The sequence below is a fragment of the Falco naumanni genome, chromosome 3 (genome assembly GCF_017639655.2).
Source record: "Falco naumanni isolate bFalNau1 chromosome 3, bFalNau1.pat, whole genome shotgun sequence".
Lineage (NCBI taxonomy): Eukaryota > Metazoa > Chordata > Aves > Falconiformes > Falconidae > Falco > Falco naumanni.
Window position 1 is genome coordinate 50,128,436 of NC_054056.1, and position 21,496 is coordinate 50,149,931.

The following is a 21,496-nucleotide window of genomic DNA, read 5'->3' on the forward strand; positions in this document are numbered from 1 at the left end:
AAGCAAAAGATGCAGTCTGAGGTGGACAAAAAAGACCACCAAAATGACAAAACAGTGTGGAAAGTGGCCAGTCTCAAGTGTAGGCATGCAAATAAGGACAGGCCAAAAGAACAGCATCAGGGCAGAAGCCCTCACTTTTTTCTTGGGTAACCAGCACAAGCAGGTGCTGATTTGAAGTGCCTATTCACTAATGCACACAGCATGGGAAGAAAACAGGAAAAAAAAAATAGGACCTCTGTGTGCAGTTGCAGGGCTACAGCCTAATTAGGATGAAAGAAATGTGGTGGGATAGCTTGGCAAGACTGGAGCGCTGCGGTGGGTGAATACAGGTTCTCTAGGAAGGACAAGCCAGTAGGATTGGATGGGGAGTTGCCCTTTAAAGTAAAAGAAAGTGGCAACACTTGGCCTTAGGATGGCTGATGAGACAGTTGAGAGCATTTGGGTTAGGATTAGAGGGCTGATCAACATTGTGGCAGATGTCTGCTGCAGACTTTCTGATGAGGAAGAAGCTGATGAAACTTTCTTCTGAAAATGAGAATTAGCCCCATCTTTGCAAAACCTGGTCCTCACTGGGGGCTCGAAATACCCCAGTATCTGCTAGAAGGGCAACACAGCAGGGCAGAGGCACTACAGGAGATTTCAACACTGTCTCCAATAACAACCTCACAGAGAAAATGGTGACTAGACAGGGTGGTCAGACACTTCAACATCTTGACCAGAGAGGCTGTGCAGTCTCCACACCTGGAGATATTCAAAGCTCACCTAGACAAGGTGCTGAGCCACCTGCTCTATTTGACTCCACTTTGAGCACAGGTATAGGACCTGTTGACCTCCCGAGGTCCCTTCTAAACTCAGTTCTTCTCTGATTTTATAATTGTATATAATTAATTTATACAAAAACAGGACTGTCCAAAGAGCTGCTGAGAAGCACAGGCAAGACAAACTAGCATGAGTATGCAGAAAGCTATGCTTCCTAGCTCATATTGCAGAGTATAGAATCATGACCCGCAATGTAAACTGCTAGGAGCAAAGATCAGCATTGCAGGGTTCTCTGGTGAATACTGGAGAAATGTTAGAGGGTCCTGAAGAAATTGTAAATACACATGGAAGATGGTTCCCCACAGACTTCATGGCTTGTATAGTAAGAACTATGGAATTTAATATATAAGTGAGAAAGAAGCATAAAATTCAAATATATATTTGTGATGTAGCTGGGTGTGAGGGCTGTGACCATGTACACACCCAGAACACTTGGTCATTAAATTCCATTAATTAATATCACAGAACTCCCTTGCTAGCATCAGTATAAATGAGACAAAGGACTGACCTGAGACAAGGTGATTGAGCTACACCTTAATTGTAGTGATTGTGATGCCTTCACAACAAAGCATTTGCCCAATTGTTACAGGAGTTCTCCAAATGAGAATTTCAGACATTTCCACACAGTCATCCAAGCAGTACCTATGACCCCTAGGCTAACTGATAAACACTTATATGCTTCAATATGTTGATTAACATGTCGAGTGGAGAATCTTGCTGTCTCAGAGACTTCAGGGCAGTTTCTGCTGCAGAAATGACCAAACTACACACAAAAATATTTGTACAGTTGCAGCTACAGTCACATACAAAACACTGTACATCATTAAGATAGCTAAGTTTTGTCTCTGTGTGTGTGTGTGTGTGTGTGTGTGTGTGTGTGTCATCTTTAAATACTCTGTCCAAGAGTGAACCAGTTGTAATACCCACGACAATGCAAAACAAGGAAAGCACTTTTGCAGAAGTAGGTGGCTGAATTTCTGATGCCTGCTTAAATGTCTCTTACACAGTAAAACAAAGAATCATGTCCAGGACAAAAATGACCAGACAAAGTGAGGCAATGAGAAAATTTAATCCTACTGAGTCAGCCTGAGGGAAAAAAAAGAAATATCCATATTCAATACTCTGTATACAAGCTATGCTGCTAACTGCTGCAACTGTGCATACACAAATTTTCCTAAACAATGTCCACAAATTCCACTTAAGAGAAAGTTCTTGGAAAATGATCCTCTGACAACTGCAGCCTACAAGCCTGGTAACTATAGAACACAGGCAGATGACAGGACTGACGGAGTACGTTGGACAGCAACAAATGGACTAACACTAGTGATGCTAGACCAATATAGTGGATTCAGATTGCCTAAAAACTAATTTGAAGGCTAACGGAGACACCCTGGGCAAATATTACAGGGAAGCCAATAGCAAATATGACCCTTCAAAGGCCACTCTACAACATAAAATTGGTGAGTAAAACTCTCCCAGAAGAAGAAAACTGAGAGAAATGAAAATTGGAATCTAGTTTGATTGTATAGACAGAGAGTGAAATTAGAGGTATAGAGAAAGGAAGAGAAAATCCAAATCTGTACTTTTTTGTTTTAACGCTGAAATATGAGGGCAATATGATGCACCATTATCTTATCCTGGTTGTAGTCCAAGATTTCTATATGGAAGTCAACATAGTCACTAATAAATACGTAGTATAGAACTGAAATAATATAATGGAGAATGTAGTCAATATACCCAGGTTCATTGTGGTCCAAACAATGCAGGCATTTGAGCTGCAACTTAGCTACCATTCATATGATCTCTCTTTGAGACCTTCTAGCTGACTGCCAGCACAGGGCATTCAAAAGCAACACTTAGCTCTGTTTTTAAAAGCAGATTTATCCTTTGTTTCTACGTAAATACCCGTACCAAACAGAATAGCACTCTTCTGGTAGCACTCAACAAGACAGTGCCTTCTAGGCACTCGTCAGTTATTTAGAATTCTTATACAGCCTCTCCAATAGACCTAGCCTTCTTAAGTGAGGAGACTGAAAAATGTGTCCTCTGCAAAGTTCATCAGAGGAATATACACCGTGTCCCATAACTTCTACAATAATTGCACTCTGTTTAAGAATCAAAAATCAAGCTTCCTTTACTACATAAATTAGTATGAAAAATAAAATCCATGTGATGATTTCAGGCTGTTTATAGAACTTGAAACTGAAAACCTTAAAAAATTAATAGGTTCATAAGTGTAAAAATAATTATATATTCTATGAAAGTATATTCTCTACATAGCCTTCCAGTGACAGCTTAAAGTTTGACAAATATTTATTTTACCTGTTTAGATAACTGTTCTTCACAGAGTTTGTAGAGTGTATAGAATTTTCGACTAAGGACTTCGTTGTCTCGGAAACCAGCACTTGCCAGCTTGACTCGCATAATAATGCTACGGTCAGGCACCATCATAGCAACTGTGCGAAACTGAATCTTTAGATTTTCTGGAAGTTCCTGTCGTCCTGCATAGCCAGGATTCTGAAAAATTCAAAACACAAAATAAAATATTATATAATGAAAGCAGGATAGGAAGGTTTATCTTTTCTGATAATTATTTGGCAAACACAGGAGCATGCACCAGATTACAAAGGGTAACTTGAGCATGTCACAATTACACATCACTACACCGTTGCCTAAATATTGCAGTTCATGAAGTATGTGGTATCACACATGTTATCTGGAGATGTCCGAGACACACAGACAGAGACATACAACCACTTACAGGTCTTGTTGGAACTGTTGTAAATGGTTAGTTCCTTGGGGTCTTGACAGTGTTCAATGCTGGAGGTTATTGTCTCTTTTGAGCATTCCCAGACCATTTCAGTACAAAGTCAGTCAAGCAGTGCAAGCCATAACTGAACATAATTTAAACTAACAGATCTGACCTTTCACTGAAAGATGTCTAAGTCATTCATGTGACTACTGCATGGCTCAGCTGTGACAACAGTAGTCACTAGCTATGTAGTAGTAACTTCTTATACTCTTCCAGCTTTTTCCTAACTGCCTTCCCACTGGCCTTTGCATGCCACTAACTTGTCCTCTTTTTCATATTAAAGTGATAACATTAGCTTTCCAAAAGTAGGAAAACTCAAAATAAAGACAAATATTTCCATTTTGAGTTGTGGGTATGTAGCCTACAGCTAAGGAAGGGGAGAGACAAAGATGCTTTTAAGGTATTCTTACGCTTTCCTGTTTCTTTGCCTCCTGCACTGCTAGAAGCAGTCCATAGGCACCAAAGATAAATCTTCCAGAGGCCAGTGAACCAAAGTGAGGGTGGTTTCCTTCATGCCATCATACTGAAGGATTGCAGTCAAAAGTTCTTCAGAGGTGATGAAATACTGACCAGACCAATTACAGTAGCCCTTGCAGTGGTCAGTTTCTTCTGCTTTATTTTGACAGACTTCAACTAAAAATATTAGAGGGTTGGGTTTAATCTCAGTCTTTGAAATATTCAACTGAAAAAGCCCTTAAAATATGTAGTTAATGATAATTGCATACCTCAAATCCTAAATTCCAGTTGAAAATATGGGCAAGAGAAAATAGCATCATTATTATTTCACCAAATTATTTTTCAAATTGTATTCACTATCTTCTAACAGACAGTTCAAATTATTTCAACTGAGAAATTTCAATGGTAAATGAAATAGGAAATATTTTTCACAGTTATGCCACTTACACATTTTCAGACACATACCATAGTCAGAAATATACCGAATTCTCTGTCCATGTCAACAATATCACCGTCAGTGAAAATGAACTGAGGTTTTTTATTTTTCTTACACTGAAGTACAATATATATCTGCTGAGCAGCTACTGATAAAACTGGAAGTTCAATACGGTTAAATTCATCAAAGCAACCCCATGCACCTGACTGAGCTAAACCTAAAAAAAGAAAAAGAAAAATATTTTGATAAAATATCAAATCAAACAATAATAATACACATTTAAATAAAATACAGCCTGTTCTATACAACAATGTAACATGAGAAGAACAGAGAGTATGAACACAGAGCAAAATGAGAAGTAAAAACTCGGAAGAAATTGGGCTGTGCATTTAATAACACCCAGAAAAAGAAATACCCCTTGGAAGAAAGATATACAAGCTTCTTTCCAAAGAATTCTACACTTTCATAGCAACCGTAAGACAGAAAGTGTTCAATAATACTGTGTATAGCACCTAGTAGCATAAAACATGCATATAGCATGGAAACTCATCTATGCAGGGGGTGAAATGGTCAAAGATAAGCTTGAAAGACACCCGTCTAAATGAAAAGCACAGAATCAAATCAGAAACCACTACATTTGTGACAGAAGTATTGTGGCATTTTATAACAATTAATTCATAGGTCAAAAATTATTGGAAAATAGCACCCTGCTGCTCAAAACAGAGGAATTTGATGTCACACAACTGTTATTTGGAACAGCCTATGGAGCTCTAGACAGACATTAGTAGCCATAAACATCATGAAATTAATGTCTTCTGTAAGAGTCAAGTACTCCTTCTGTATCATGTTAGCGGGATTAAAATAGGAGAGTCTACCATGGCAGCTTTCTAGAGCAGTAGTGGGAAAGCTACGTAATACCCAGCTGTTCCATGTCCATTTCACAAGAGACAAAGGCTAGTAAGTCTACAAAGGAACTTCATGGATGCCATCTCCTCCCTTCCCAAAGCCCACACTGGACTAGTATTTCCTATTGCCTGAGACCAGCAAGCACCTGGATCAGTACTTTAACTGGTGCTACAAACAAATTTTCAGAGGTGTTTAATTCTGGTTTTTAACACTGGACTGGTGGAGCTCAGTTTGGCTTAGGCTATTTGAAGGCAGTGTGAAATGCAGAAACAAAGCACATGTCCAAGAAAAAGCACGTGTGTGTTTGCAATGCTGAACAGCTATGCCCAGAGCTCCCCTGCATCCCCATACTCTACATGGCAATGTCTATAGCACTGGTAAAATAAATCAAGGGGTGGTTTATGTGTAATGTTAATTTCTTAAGACACTTAAGCTAATGGAAGAGAAAGTACTCAAAAATCAACCATACTACCATTAATACATACTTTTTCCCTTTGTTTTCTATTTCATGTCTTTTCTTCTCTTGTCTTAGATCTGGCCTGTTCTGCTCACATTATCATCCTTCCCTTCCCTCTACTGTTCTTTGTCTGATCTTCCCTTGCTCTTTAAGGTGTTTCTCTAGGAACTCTCATCTTACTCCAAATCCCCTTGATGCCCCTTTTATGTTTCTTCTCTGCCCCTCATCTACTCTGTCCTGTCTTCTACTGTGATCAGCAATCATAGCCAAATCAGTACTTTTCAGTTTTTGCAGACAGCAAAAACAGAAGAAAAATATGAAAATAATTTTTACATTAATTTTTTATATTTTTTCAGTGTCCATTAACCATTTCTTTTAATATTGTTGTGCTGATTGGTCTTTTTCACCCATGTAATTTTGGAAGAACTCTTCAACAAAATTATTGGATTCACACCAGATGAAAACCAGTGGTAATGCAGCCAAAATTGGCTCCCTAAGATTTGATTCAGCCAGAGTAATACTGCAGACCTCCCAGGAAACTCAGTTCAATTCTACATGTAATCTTTTTCCTAAACCACTTCTAAATAATTTCTGGGATATTATACAGAAAAATATACTCCAAAAGAAAAGAATATTAAGAGAAAAAAAAGTCAAATGGACTTAATTATGAAATTTAAAAGCAAATTAAATATATACAAATACCACAATGCCATAATGAAGCAAAGATTAAAGTCATTCTTTAGACAGGTACGAAATTTAAAACATAAAAGACTCAATCCTACTGTCTTTAAAAAGAAATTAAGAAAGTTCCTTAACTTCACCGGTATGAGGAATATCAGGGCCCTGAATACACCAACAGACCTTAATTGTGGGGCTTCTACCGATATTCTCTGTCCTTCAAGTCCAGGAGCTCCATTTCAGCTCAGGCAGGTCTGAGCCATGTTGTACGTAGGGCTGGGCACAGTCCTATCTACTGTTATCCCAACTTGCTGACTGAACATCCTGGAGGACCCCAGAACTATCCATAGCCTTACCTCCAGCCTTGCCTCCTGCTCTTTTTGGCTGAATCTCCTAGATGGACCCTGGACCCAGCTTGTTATTTCACCTTGTTTGATGGTCCTTGGACAGCTGAAGGAACAAGCTGCCACTAATCTGCCCTGCTCAGGCATCGTTGGACCGTGGCCAGCTCAGTGAAGTCCTTGCCCCTGCCTGTGCAGTGGTCACCCTGGGCTCCTGGCTTGTCTTCTCTCATGGAGCTGCCCCATTCTAGCTGCCCCCCTATAAAAAAATCTTGCAGAGATTTTTCAGATGCATTTGGCCCCTTTTGTTACCTGTATTACATGACTGCTAGGCTCCATTCTAAAAAAAAAAAAAAAAAGTGGGTTTTTTTCTTTGCTTTTTAAACATCAATATCTACTCTTCGGGATGCAACAAGGAAAAGCCCTAAAGCTGGATATTCTTTAACAAAGAAAGTTTGTTCTATATCATATTGTCTCTCACACTTGATATCTGTATATTAAAGGGGTTTGAAATTACTTTCTCTATAGAATGGTGAGGTTCAGTTCTAACCAAACAATTTTTCCTTGGGGAAAAAAAAAAAATCACTTGTTCTGTAATGCCACCTACTGCATGGATTAGGAAACCTGACAGGCAAGGCCAATATCCCACAGCTTTGAAAAAATTCAGTTCCAGCAAAATTATTTCATTATGGTGGTGTTTAAAAGGCAAAGGAAAGAAAATACACACAGATATAGATATACACATAGACACATACAGAAGCAAAGGCACAGCAAGTAAACACTCAACTGCAAAACAGCTTAGACACAAAGTAATTTTGTTGTGCACTGTCATACTGTGCATTAATTTCTGTCCCCACATAGAACATATTATGGTAATCAAATATTGAAATGGAGTAAAAAGCAGAAGATAAAGGACAAGACTAAAAAGACCTTTAACTATGTCTAAGAAATGTGACACACACACCTCCCACCCCAACCAGTACAGACATCCTGCAAACCTGGTCCTCACATGATGTAAGAATCAAACAGCATAGCTACTCCCCCCTCAGAAAGACTTCAAAATGCATCTCTGCAATGCAGTGCCATGTCCATTTCCATGTCAGTGGCCCTATGATGTCTACACAGCTGGGTGGCCTGACCCTTGAACACTATATTGTGGGCACAGACCCCAGTACAAGTCCTAGGGCTCCAGCACAAAAAGAGTATGTTGCAGGCTACTGTGACAATCCCTGTCCTGCCATGTGACCCAACAGGCCAGGTGGTAACACCCTGTGTGCTGTTGCACACTGGGAGGTCTGGCTAAAAACAGTGTGACAGTGCAGTAATTAATCATGACAAAGCAGCTATAAGCTCTGTTTTGTGTTGAAATGACACATCTCCTAAGATTTTACACGTCTGGTACTGTAGTGACATAATTCAAAGCAAATTTCACTAAAACAGAATTCTATCTCGCCGAAGTGCAGCCCAAAAGCAGTAAGCTACGAGGTACTCGTTGGTCCTGAAAGAATTTAAAGAGGTCCATATCTGTTTATTCACCTTCCGAATTAAGATAAATATCAAATCTCATATTAAATATTGCATTAAATATAAAAATCACAAAAAGTTACATCGGGTAAGACTGGAGTTGTTTGACTGCAACTATAGAAAACAGAACCAAAGCAAACATGACTTTTATACTCATCTACAGACAAGCACAGGCAAAAGGTTTCCTAAAGGGTATTCACCAATACTTTTCAGTAACAGTAATGAAGTACCCCTGATAATGAAGTACCTGCTGTTTCTGGGCAATTTTAACACTGAATTTGATATAATAGAAAACTTGAAAATTCACTTTCTCACTTGCTTCCCTGGTACTTTAATGGGTTACCTCTCATCCAATTCAGATGATCAGTTATATCTGAACCTACTTTTTGGTTCAAATTTCAGAAACAAAACTATCAAAGGTAGAGGTCCAGGCCTTGGGCACCTTGGCTAGACCATCTGCCTGTGAACAGCCGGAGTCGCACAGGAAAATAAAAGAGACAGGTTAACAGAGAAACAGGGAGACAGAACCTCAGCTCTGAGCCAACGATGAGAAGTTTAATTATTTTACAGTATACAATATATTGTAATGGGTTTTTGGTTGTTTTTTTTTTTTCTATTTCTTTATTCCGAAGATCAAACTTATTGTCCTTACAGGAAAAATCTGGAAACATGGTTGCAGACATGACACCACCTCCATAAGCCCTTTTTCTCCTCACTGCTAAATCTGCTAATATCTGATAACTTGACTCACAGCATCAGATGAAGTGAAGTTTGGAAGAGGGAACACTGGTGATGGAACACAAAGCCTATCACAGACATGGAATTCTGAAGAATTTCTCAATGTGTGCACTAAAACATGTAGTATGTTTCATGAGAACTTTCTTATCAGTCTGCATGAAAGTATTTCTACAGCTGTGAAGAACTATCCTTCTTTTTCATTAAAGATCTCATATGCATTAAGGAATCTCTAAACTCACTTCAGTCCTCCTATTAAAGCAAAAAAGAGCTCATTTCTTTCCCCGACTTCAGTATATCCACTCTTCGAGAAATACCAGACATCTTAAAGATGTTTCAACAAAAAAATTGCGATTCCAAACCAGGCCCTTCCAAGCTGTGAAAGTAAGTCCAAAGCAACTGGTGCCCTTCACAAATGAAAGCATCAATGACTTATGTAAGAAGAGAATCTCACTTTTACTTCCAGATACACAACAGTCTGATCAATGCTGCAAAAAATCACCCCATCCAGGCTCTACTCAGTTTGATCTACTCTCTAATTCCCAGGCAAATTTTCTGAGAAGTAAGCCGCCGTTCCACTAACAAACTGACTGAGGGAAGCAGTCACAGGCATCACGGTCACCTGAACAGCAATTTGTTGAGCTCTGTAAGCATCTTCCTTTATGCTCACCATATTGAACACCATTATGCCATTAAATGAGGCAGCCAGATAACAAGGACACATTACACAGTATTGCTTAGCTTTTGTTGCATATGATGACAATACTAAATGGAAAATGGTCAGCTTACAGAAAAACAACAAACAAAGCTGAGCCATAAAACTCAGCTCCCGTTCTTAGACATAGAAATTGTATTCAGTTTTACTAGAAGAAGACAATGACAAGCTGTGGTCATCACTATTGCCTCATTCTGAAATGAGAAAGGGTAAGTTACCAAAGTGCTCAGGATAAGAAGGCAGAAACAAAGCAAGGATACAGAGGCTACATAACTGAATTAACACAAGTCACAAATAGTTTAATACAAAGAAGTGAAATCACCAAGGAGTCAGGAAAAAAGGTAGCAACATAATGAGATACAAACATTCTCACAGAAGGAGCAGAGAGGAAAAACAGCTTGGTGAGGTCAAAGACAAAACCTGCTCCAAGGAGAAACAAAGACTGACATCTCACCTCCAGACTTATGACTGCAGGTACAGCACAGACCCAGCAGATGACTGCACTGGGCATTATGAGCATATTCATGCTTAGTCAGACAGCAAGCTGGTCCCAGCCCTCTCCTGCATATTACCAATGAGCAAAATAAACTTGGAACACTAAAAGTCTGCACACACAAAAAAGACATGCAACTGAAAGCTGGCCCAAAGTTCTGGAGGTTACAAGAGGTGAGAAACTTGTGATCTTGACTGAAGATACTCACACCCACAGCTAGTTCAGTTTCTAGCTTAGAAATGTTCCTCTGTTTGTTTGGTATTATATAAATAAGCAGCTTTCCACCATTCCTGCTCACTAGGTAACTATCTTCTCTCTTGATACACGAAGATCTGACCTTATATTTAGAAACACAGTATTTACCTCAGGTAAGGACTACAATAACACAGTATATTCAGTACCGAATTCATCAGCTTCTGCAAAAGTTAAACCCACATCCCAGCATAACTTATTGGGATACTACGAAACCTGTCTTCTGCTCCCACTGCTCGTAGGAGCACTGAGCCAATTTCAGCCTTCTCCAAGGCAGTGAATGCCTGCATTCACCTAAGACCAAAGCTAAAGCTAAAGCTAAAAGACTAGCTAAAAGACTGCCTAATGCTTTAAATGTGGTCAGACTTTCCATTCTTGTGGCATTAGCAGGACTTCTGGCTAGAAGAGTGGGCTCTTCATGGGACCAGTTCAGGACTGGAGATTAAACTTTTTTCAAGAGCTAAGGATAGCCACTAGCTCTACCATTCAATGCTTCCATATTTACTCCACTGTTCAGATTCCTGGTATGGAAATGGTAGGGCTGCTCTAGCAGGGACCACTTTATCCTCTGTCTTTGTAGCAGTGTCTCTTAGACTGTTTTGTCCAGCTATCCTGCTTGCTCTAGGCTGGTCCCTTATTGCAGCTCCAACTAGGGAAATCCCCGGAGGGAGGGGGCATGACATGCCGGGGGAGGCAGAGAGAGAGGCTGAGACATCAGTGCCTCCTTTTCAAAGTTCAATGTATCTCCTCTGTTATGCTTCATGGCTTGGAGGAATAGAGGATGGAGGCTGGCTGAGGCAAAGTAAGGATGGAAGTGTTGCTTATTTGTTTTCACATTCTTTTAAATGGAGCTAATGTGTTCGATCAGTGAGAAGCAGAGCATTCTGCAGAATGCACAGACAGCTACAAAACTTCTGAGTCATGATTAGAAAAACTTGTCAAACTAGTTTAAATAATTTTTTCCCCTTCTTTCTCTACTCCATCCTATTTCCCTCTTTTTAATATGGCCATTAAAGAAAGTTAACAAGCTAATGAAGCCTAAAAATATCTGCAAAAGAACAAAAGGATTAGGAGAAAGAACAGCAGTCCAGTAAAGTCAGTGAAGTACTGCTTTTAACTCATTTCTTCCCAAATATGCACTACTGGTCTTCTTGATTTAAGCCACAAACAAACTCAGTAAGACTACAGAAGAGATGAGAGGAATATGGAAAATATTTCCACAATTAAATACAAAATCACTTTAATCCAAATCTGGCACACCTTTCAGGCTTTCTATCTCCATTAGAAAAGCTTAATTGGATATTCTTAAACTCTTAAATAAGAAGCCAAAGACAAAAGTTACTTGTATTAATGTTCTGGCCAGCTTCACTGGCTTCTTAATTAAAACTAGAAATTATCTCCAGGTTATATTTTAACCTACAGGAGATATCACAACAGTGAAAATTATGTTTATGATACCTGTGTTAGATTTAAGAGCCCACCACTCACAGAAAATTGTGGCTTTCTAAGGTCTGCTAGTCCATATAACCAATAGTAGCCATATAACAGAAAACAGACATAATGGAGTCCACAGATATTGGATCATCTGATCACTGTCTGCAAAAGTGACTTCAAAGCTCTGCTTATCATGAAAAGTTATCGGAGTTTGACCACTACCTCATTTTCCTGGTTTCACAAAAGTTCTAGAGTTTGAAATAAGGCACTGCACTACTTTGCATGTTTCCCTGCCTTCCACAGCATCAATGAGCATCATATTTGTTTGTCTTGCTTGATAAAAAAATGGCAAGGAAGGTCTAAATATCCTCCCCCCTCGGGATGGGTGGGATAGAGGCATAAAGGAAATCAGTAGAAAGGATTAAAAGGTTAAAAGAAAAGAAGACATAGATCGAAAACACCCTCCAAGAATATAAAAAAAGACTGGAAACTATGCAGGAAGAAAAAAAAGGGGGGGAAAGGAGAAATAATCAAGTGTCAGGAAAAGCTGATGAGCATCTGGAAATAAGAGGAAAGAGAGAAGAAAATACCCTACTAATCATTGCTGACTCACTAGTGAAGAGAAAAACTTATGACTCTAAAATGAACAAAATAGATTATTTCTTACCTTTATAGATACGGCCAAGTCCTCTGTAGTCCATTTGGTCTGAACAATTGAAAACAACAACATACTTTCCCAGGCATTTGCCCATGTCTTTAGTTGTCTCTGTTTTCCCTGTCCCTGCAGGCCCTGCTGGTGCACCACCCATACTCATGCCCAGGGCCTGTGCCAGAGTGATGTAACACCTAGAGAGAGAACAAAGAGTTCTATTAATCTTTTTCTACTATTAATTACTTGAAGTCCATTAATGTAATCACAGCAGTTGTATTACACAGAGCTGGGGAAGGGGGCAGAAATGGGTGCGCTTCCATGTGGTCCTCAGTCAAGTCCTCTGCACATTGCGAAGCTGAGTTACCAGATACCAGCTTTGCTCCACCTGCAGAAAACCGTGCTTCCAGCACAGTGATGAAGGCAACAGCCAAGGAAACACACAGGTCAATTCTAAATGCTGAACACCAAAATACTGTACTGTGATTTTCTCACACTAATCTTATGCCCTCCCTCCATAACTCAGCCTCAGCCTGCAGCATCCAGACTTACTGTGTTTCTGCCTTTTCTCCCATCCTCCTACTCTCTCCCCAGAGCACACAAGATAGGCTCAGAGATCTGGTAATAGGAAGGCACAGAGGCTGGAAGCAGCTCCTGTTCTTGCCATTTCCCTACCAGCATGCCAAACCAGAGCAGTGCTGCCAGGCACATTTTGAGTTCAAGAAGAATGGATAAGAGGGAAGACTGTAATGGGCAGCAGAGAAAGAAGTGATCCGTGAATCCAAGGATCCTCTTCTACCTCGGCCTACATCCTGGGTTGACATCCTCAGGTTTAAGTCTCAGCCTTCCCAGATGGTGTGAAAACTACTGAAGGGTATGGGAAGACTTTTGTTCTATCCTACAAAGCTCCAAAATCCCAGTAAGCCCATTTTAACACTGTGAAACTCAGTAGCTTTATGATCATAGAATCATAGAATCATTTAGGTTGGAAGAGACCTTCAAGACAGTCAAGTCCAACCATTAACCCAGGACTGCCAAGTCCATCAGTGATTTAGTAAATCATGTCCTTAAGCACCACACCTACACGTCTTATAAATATCTCCAGGGATGGTGGTTCCACCACCTCCCTGGGCAGCCTTTACCAACGCTTGACAACTCTTTCAGTGAAAATTTTCCTAATATCCAATCTAAACCTCCCCTAGTGGTTGACTTGAGGTTAACTTGAGGCCATTTCCTCCCGTCCTATAGCTTGTTATCTGGGAGAAAATACCTACCTCTCCTTTCAGGGGCTTGTAGAGAGCAATAAGGTCCCCCTCTAAGCCTCCTTGTCTCCACACTAAACAACCCCAGTTCCCTCAGTCACCCCTCTACATGCTGCTATGTAAACTGGCCCTGATCAAAAAACCATGAAATTTAACCATTGACACTAGGTCCAGAGCAAGGTATTGATCTGCGTGATCCTCTGATTACACGCCCCACCATTCCCTGCAACTGGCAGGGTAGATGAAAGCACTGCTTGTGCTCCTGATCCCTCAACAAGTTGCCCCAAGGCCCTGAGGTCACTCTCGACTGCCCTCAGACTTGTCATTTGGACTACATCACTGCCTACTGGGAAGACCAGTAATGGGCATTAATGATGTGTCTGGGGGAAGAAAATCAGCACTGAAAAAACCCAAATGATACCAGCTAGTATCATTTCCTATAAAATAAAACGGTACTCTTTCTAATATAATGGCAGTAATAATGCTTTATCACCTTATTACTCAGTGATCAGTTAACAGGCACTCTGTTCATGCAGAAAACGTACTAACGATTCTGTGACTGGAAAACAGTTAAGGACAAACTGTATACATAGTACCCTAAATATAGCTTCCATTTCGGTTTTTGTGTCTGCCATGACATGGTCTGTGTTTGACGTGATGTTTAGGAGCACTCAATTTCAGTCCCATTACCTTAATGTAATATACTACCTCTAGTGTACATTTATCATGTGCTTCGGGAGCCTTTCCAAACAAAAACTCGTCAGCCAAACAGCACTTGACTCCAAGCTGATTAATGGAAAGCAAAGATATTCATTATCTGAAAATTGTCAGTTCATGCAAGTCCATACAGCAATATTAAAAATATTAAAAATGAAAAAGCCTATAAGGGAAATAAAATCTGTTCTCATGCAACACTGCTTAGTTGCATAAGTTTCCCATGCCAACACTTGAAAACATCTCTGTTACAAATACTTTTTCAGTTTACGACAGTGGATAGTCACCAGTCCCTGCAGCTCTGTTTAGCTCTTCTAGGTTTGCCCAAAGACACACAGCTCTACTCTTTTTTTGTTGTTATTATTATAGTTTACAGTCATTCAGAAGGCTCATTTTCTTCATTCATGTCACCCTGTGGTAGTTTTCAATCTTGTGTGACATAGCACCTTGAATCAGTCCCTAACCAATTAAGTTGCATTTTAATTCTTGGATCAAATTTTGAATGACGTTTTCTTGATATTTTCTCTCCTGGTGGGCAAAAATATTGTTTGTGTGGTAGTGCTGCCACTAATTAACTGCATGTTTACTGCTGTAAAAAAAATAATACTGCTGTAAAAAAATCTCTATCTAGCATAGAATAGTAGGCTACACAACACAGATTTTGGCAGATGTGTGTTACATATTGAAAGCCAGTTATCCAAGCATAGAGTTTTGGCTCTCTTAAATAGCTCACTGGGCATAATTTTGGTTCAGAAGTTGACAAAAGTCACTAGTAAATAAAATTTAGTAGCACAGCGAGTGCAAAAACAATTCCAGCATTAACTCAACGGCCTGCAGTCATTCTTCATCAATGACAATACACATAGTATTTTGACATTCCAATCCACACTTGAAAGAACAAGCTCTAGCATAGCAAAAACATCTGCCTCTTGTCTAGCTGAAGCACTACCAAGTACTTTAGGAAAATATGCACCTAATGGAGTTTGTACTGTGCTCTATAACTAGCACTCCAGCAATGAAAAGTTCTTTATATTTTGTCCTCAGAGCTCTTTCTGTGTTTGTAGTCCTTTAATTCTCCATCAGCCTTGCTTAAAATCTTATTGGCACTAGTTATTCAATGCTCTGTCCTGAGTTACTGCTTTTTCCTCTAGGACGACTTCAGATGAATGCTTGCTGTAATCCCAAATTCTCATGCAACTACTAGCTTATTGAAAGCAGCAATACACCGTTGTTTAGATCCACTCTGTTTAGGCGGGTGAAGTGTATGGCGTTCAGGTATATTTATCTTGAGCACAAGTAAGGTTTTCAATGCCTATCACAGCACATATACAGCTCAAGCAAACACTCAAAGAAAATTCAAGACCCCTAAGGGTGCCGGTTTTTGCTGGCTGAATATATAAGCACTGGCCTCTGCTGTTCACCAGCGATAGTGCAGCATTATAGTGGAACCAAAGTGAGAATACTGACTCATGAAAGTTAAAAAAAATTGAGGCAAAGGAATTAAGTCTTAGCTCCAGTACTATGCACTGCATTCTTTTTATAACTACCTGTCAGTTAAGGGAGTTATTACAAGCCTGTCTGTACACCCCAAGTATTCATTGCAGTAGGTGAACTCTACATCAGTGATTTGGATAATGCATTTATCCAAGTCTTCAAGAAAATAGAATCGAGACTGTTTTTGCCATTCAAAATCAGATGGAGATTTAATGTTCATACGGACCTACAATGGAAAAGAAACATTATTAATAAAATAATTAACACAAACAAAAACAGTATAACAAATTCATATTAAATTCCATACAGAAAAGAAATCTACCATACATAAATTGAAGAGCTGGAAGAACAAGCATAGAATCTGTCAGGAGTCAAGACATCCAGAATTACCTTTTTTTAACTTGTCTATGACATGCTCTGAAACTTTTGACCACTTTGATTTTTTTCTCAATTGCATATAGAGATTATGCATTGTGTCTTATACTGAAGAACAGCGATGGAAAACTTCACAAAAAAAATAAATTACAGTATTGGTTACACTGCATGGTATCTGGTGCTGTTACAGAAATACTAAATCACAGACAAAGTTTGAATATATTGTACACAGGTCTATGTGGGTTTTTATTTGGAATGTATTTTTCAGTATGAACTTTCCACAAACATATTTAGATCTGTGGTAGATCTTGGTTCATTATTTGTGACACTTAATGTCAAAACCACCTCTTACAGAATATGTAGTCCTGGTTATTTGCCTTGCAGACATGGTGTAAGGTAAAAAGAAGGTTCTGGCTTCTCAGACGCTTCCTTCTACTTTCTCTCATCACAAAAGGATGTGTTTAGCAGGGAACAAAATATTTTGAAAAAAGGATATTACACGTACCAATTAAGAATCCTTTCCCCAGTTTTGGACTTGTCCTTGATTTTTTAATTCACATACAGTCCCTTTAAATTTAACCAATTTCCTGTGATTTATGTTATTATAATATATCAAATTAATTGATAATAAAATGTCCAAATAAGAAAATAGTTATGAAAATAAATTTAAAATTAAAGATGGAATAAAAACCCATGCCCATCTTAGAAGTTGGTATTTTTCTATCTGACTTACAGTATTTTTCTTTTATGATTTTCTATCTTTCTTTACACGTGCACCTAATTTTTATCTAACTTATATGCATAAATTAAACAATGCATTATTGAATTATTGACCTTTGCATTATGCAAGATTTTTTTTTGAAATTTATTTTACTTCCATTTTTATAATTATAGTTTCATGTATTTAACATACTTAACTAAAGGAAGTCTGATGCAAGTCAAGTATAAAAAAAAATTAAATATCTGCTCTGGTTATTGTTGCTACCCTTTTCAAATATATGGAGCCTCACCACTTTAACCTTTCAATAAATATTACCTTAAATCAACGCAGAGGCTGGGCTGGAAATCACGATTGATAGCAATACTGAAGGGACTTTTTTTCCCCAGTTACATTTCAATTAAATGATGTATTAGATTTTCAATTTGAGAGAACAGTTTAAAAATTAAATTCTTTTGCTCACAGTGAATTTTTGCATGATGGGTATCAACAACCATTTTAAAAACTGAAGTCTGAACCTATGAACATATCTATATATAATTCACCCTTATCTCTGCAGGACATCTATATGAAATCAAACTAAATCTGATATGTTATATCACAGCACTAACATCAGAGCTACTCAAAGAAAACAGATTGTAAGACTTTTTTATAATTTAATATGTGTAAAAACGTCTATAAAGCAAGTCTCTTAAAAGTTTTCAAAAAACTTACCAAATCATCAAAGATATCCTTCTGATGCACATGAATGGTGATTAAAGTTTCATATTTTGTGCGCTCCATTCTTGTCAGGTTGTGTGTTGTCATGTCAATCAAATCATTTAAAAGTTCCAAAAACTTCTGATTTGTTGTGTGCATTACCTTTTCCACATAGCAAGAACAGCCATGTAAGTACAAACATGATTTGTTCTTCCAATGTTTAGAATAAAAAATAAAAAACATCGGCAAGTATATGGGCCCATGACATCTATTACCAGCTTTGTATTTATTAGGTTTGGAATCCTAAATCTTGATTTGCGGGCTGCCCTCCATGCATCAATTCTTAGCCCAACAGAGTACAATAACATTATATCTAGGTGAACAGGTCACATCAAAGACTTTATTCCATGACTGTTGCTCCTTCTACTATACATTATATCTCCAGTTGATTGCATCCCTGCATATTTCCAGAATCATCAGTCTCTGGGTTTGGGTACTGCACATCAGCCCAAGCAGTATCTACTCTTTAAGGGGAACAGAAACCTGGAGATCTATCACATCCTCTAACCAAAGAAGGGGGGAAATAGTAATGCAACTTTAGATGCCAATGCTAAAATAATAACTTATTTTGTGGCACCAGATTCTGTGACAAAATTCCACAAAATACAATACTGACTTATGTAAACAGCATCAGCCCTCTGTCAGTGATGTTCCTGGTACAAAACAAATTACAAAGCACTGAGGTTTCAGAAAGGGCAGCTCATATATACATCTGTTCCAAACATGTGAGAACAAACACACTAGCTCTCTGTAAACGTATGTAAAGCCTAAAATTTACATGGGTTACTTCGAAAAAAAGTGCAAAAAACACTGCAAAGCTAATAGAGAACTAAACCTCTCCACTCCCCAAACACACACACACAGTTCATCCCAAGAAAACGAAACTTGTTTTCTAGTTAATGCAAAAGAATCTTTGTATCTAGTCAGTATATGAACTGGAGTTCATATGGACTAAAGGTGGGTCTATGCCCTTTTTAAATTTTGTACAATGCAGAAAATGTGGCACTAAGTGGTCTTCTCCATAGTCTAGAGTCTTTGTTTTCATTCAGTATCAAAGTACAGCATGGTACCATTCCCCTGCACTTACTTTTACAGTAGGATGGTGTTACTAGTTCTTAGTCCAATCTCACTGTATATTCTTGATCAATTGTAATTTACAATTCTTTAGTTCACATCCTCTCCTTCCTCCTTCACAGATTCAGTGTTAGTAATAACACCTTGGTGTTAACAGTATCTTCTCTACATGTGTGAGACTAAACCAGCACCTCCTCAAATAGCTTCTATTCTTTTCCTTCCCTAAAGAAAAGCTCATCAACTGAAGAATCTAATACATTGTTAGAGCTGACCAATGCCCATGAAGCACAGTCATTTCCCCAAATTTTGGGAGCTCTTATTTCTTTCCAAATTTGATTTTGGAAAAGTCATAGGATAAGATTCCATATATTCCCAAACTGAGAAAATGTCCCTTCCCAAAATAACCGTGTTGACAGAACTATAGAGAAAACCACAGGATCAGGAACAATTCTAAAGAACATGCTGATGTGCTTTGGAATTAGATGATGAGGAGGTGTGACTTCTTAACACATTTTTTATCATTCTGCTTTTCTGTTAGTTTATTTGTTGTTCTGGTTACTTACCTAGTATTTTGTGCTTTTTTCTACACATTGCTTTTAAGTTTTCACAATATGCACTGTTCCAAACAATGCTTCCAATTAATCCCCAAAGATTCATTAAATAATACCTTTTTGTCTGTTTTGGCACTGTTCAGTGCATTCTCTGCATCTCTGGTCCAGATCATTTGAATTCCCAGAAGTCCTATTTGTGCAGGAAACATTGCCTGAAAGTCATACAGCTTAAATGCTGAATCGCTAATGGCCATTGATGCCTGTCTAATGATGGTGTGGATTGTTTTCCTAATCCCATTCAGCAGCTGACCTAACCAGAATTCCACATTGCCCTGAAATAAACAAGAAAGTACTTTTAAAGAATTAGTTTATGAATAATTCACAAGTAGAAAAAGCCCTGTGTGACTTTTTCCCCAGTCCTTTGATTCCCATATCCCTCTATTACTCTCTAATCTTTAAAAGATTCCTCTCTTCCTTCTGCTCCACTGCCTTTCTAGAGATATATGATGGATTTGGCACTTCACATAAGTACTAGTGAAAAAACAGGTAAAGTAATTGTTACAGAATGACACAAATGTCCTGTCCTCTCTGGCCTTTGCTCTTGTTCACATTGGAAGGTTTTCATTCAGCTAGTCAAATAATAGCATGATGCAATACTGTTGGTCATGAAAACATAAATCTACTTTATATCAAGTAATGAAAAACTGCAATATACTTTCATTACCTGAGCTAAAACTGGTTCAATAATATTGACCTGTTCTCCTTCTTGAGATTCAAACAATAAAATCTGGTCGTAGTTTTTTTCATGAAATCCTACTCGGTTAACATTGTCAAACAAACTTAATAAATGTGCCTACAATAGAATCAGAAAAAAAAGGTCCATAAGCTGATCTGGTATGGCATTCTTACTTTGCCTTTAAATCCAGTGTTAGAAGAATCTATAAATCATTCCAAAAGTGAAAGAAATTCTCTCCACTAAATAACAAAATCCTTTTTGGTCCTCACTTACTAACACTGACCATAAGAACATTATTGCCGTATTACTTGTACCTGAATAGTGTGGGAATCAGATGCTTGACCAAGAATTTCCAGAAGAGCAGGATCAGACACAAAAAAAAATCTTGGAAATATTAACCGTTTTTTTTCCAAATACCCTGTCAGCGATTTCTGACAGATTTCCAATTGTTCCAGCAAATGTGGTAATAACTGTGCCAAAGTCTCATCTCCAACACAGCACTGCACAACATTTGATGTTTCATGGGCTCTCTGCATAATTCTCTGCCATGATTTATCAATGTTCTGAAATCTTCTGGCTTCCTGGAATACATTATAAATGCATTAGCTCTTCCTCATGTTTGTCAGATTCTAAAAATTAAGGAATTCCATGAGACAAATTTTTCCCTTGCTGTTCAAGTCTTCTTTGCAGGACTAATGCATGAATATTTATAAGCATGCTTACAATGATCAGTGCTTATAACAACTACAATTCAAACTGCAAGAGAAAGAGTGCAATGCGACATCTCTGGAAATGTCTTTTACTTCATCTTGGGCACCAAAATGGTCTATATGAAAGGATTCCAACACACACCGGAAAACACAAACAGCAGCCTTCTCAGAAATTATAGTCTTCCTAATAGCAATACACAACATCATGTAACAGCTGCCCCACACAGGTTATGAGGAGTAAGTTGTTAGTAGTAATATTTGACAAACAAAACCAGTATAAACAATCTGAAGCTGCCACACTTGTAAGATACTGTAAGTGAAGGGAGACAAACCCTCAAATACTGTGAGCTAGAGAACAAATGTTTTTATACAGTGGGTATACTGGCTTTAAAAATT

General features: G+C 38.4%; 1 protein-coding gene across 1 annotated transcript in view; it reads right to left on the reverse strand.

Annotated features, from left to right (window-relative positions):
* Positions 1-21,496, reverse strand: part of LOC121084427 (dynein heavy chain 5, axonemal-like) — a 184,156-nt gene that overhangs the window by 104,684 nt on the left and 57,976 nt on the right. Inside the window, exons 37-44 of the mRNA XM_040585836.1 lie at positions 20,705-20,971; positions 20,379-20,507; positions 19,771-19,986; positions 17,985-18,131; positions 16,231-16,403; positions 12,726-12,904; positions 4,553-4,740; positions 3,142-3,336 (exon numbers count right to left, since the gene is read on the reverse strand). Of these exons, the coding sequence (XP_040441770.1) occupies positions 3,142-3,336; positions 4,553-4,740; positions 12,726-12,904; positions 16,231-16,403; positions 17,985-18,131; positions 19,771-19,986; positions 20,379-20,507; positions 20,705-20,971 (1,494 nt within the window). The remainder of the gene's footprint in view (positions 1-3,141; positions 3,337-4,552; positions 4,741-12,725; positions 12,905-16,230; positions 16,404-17,984; positions 18,132-19,770; positions 19,987-20,378; positions 20,508-20,704; positions 20,972-21,496) is intronic.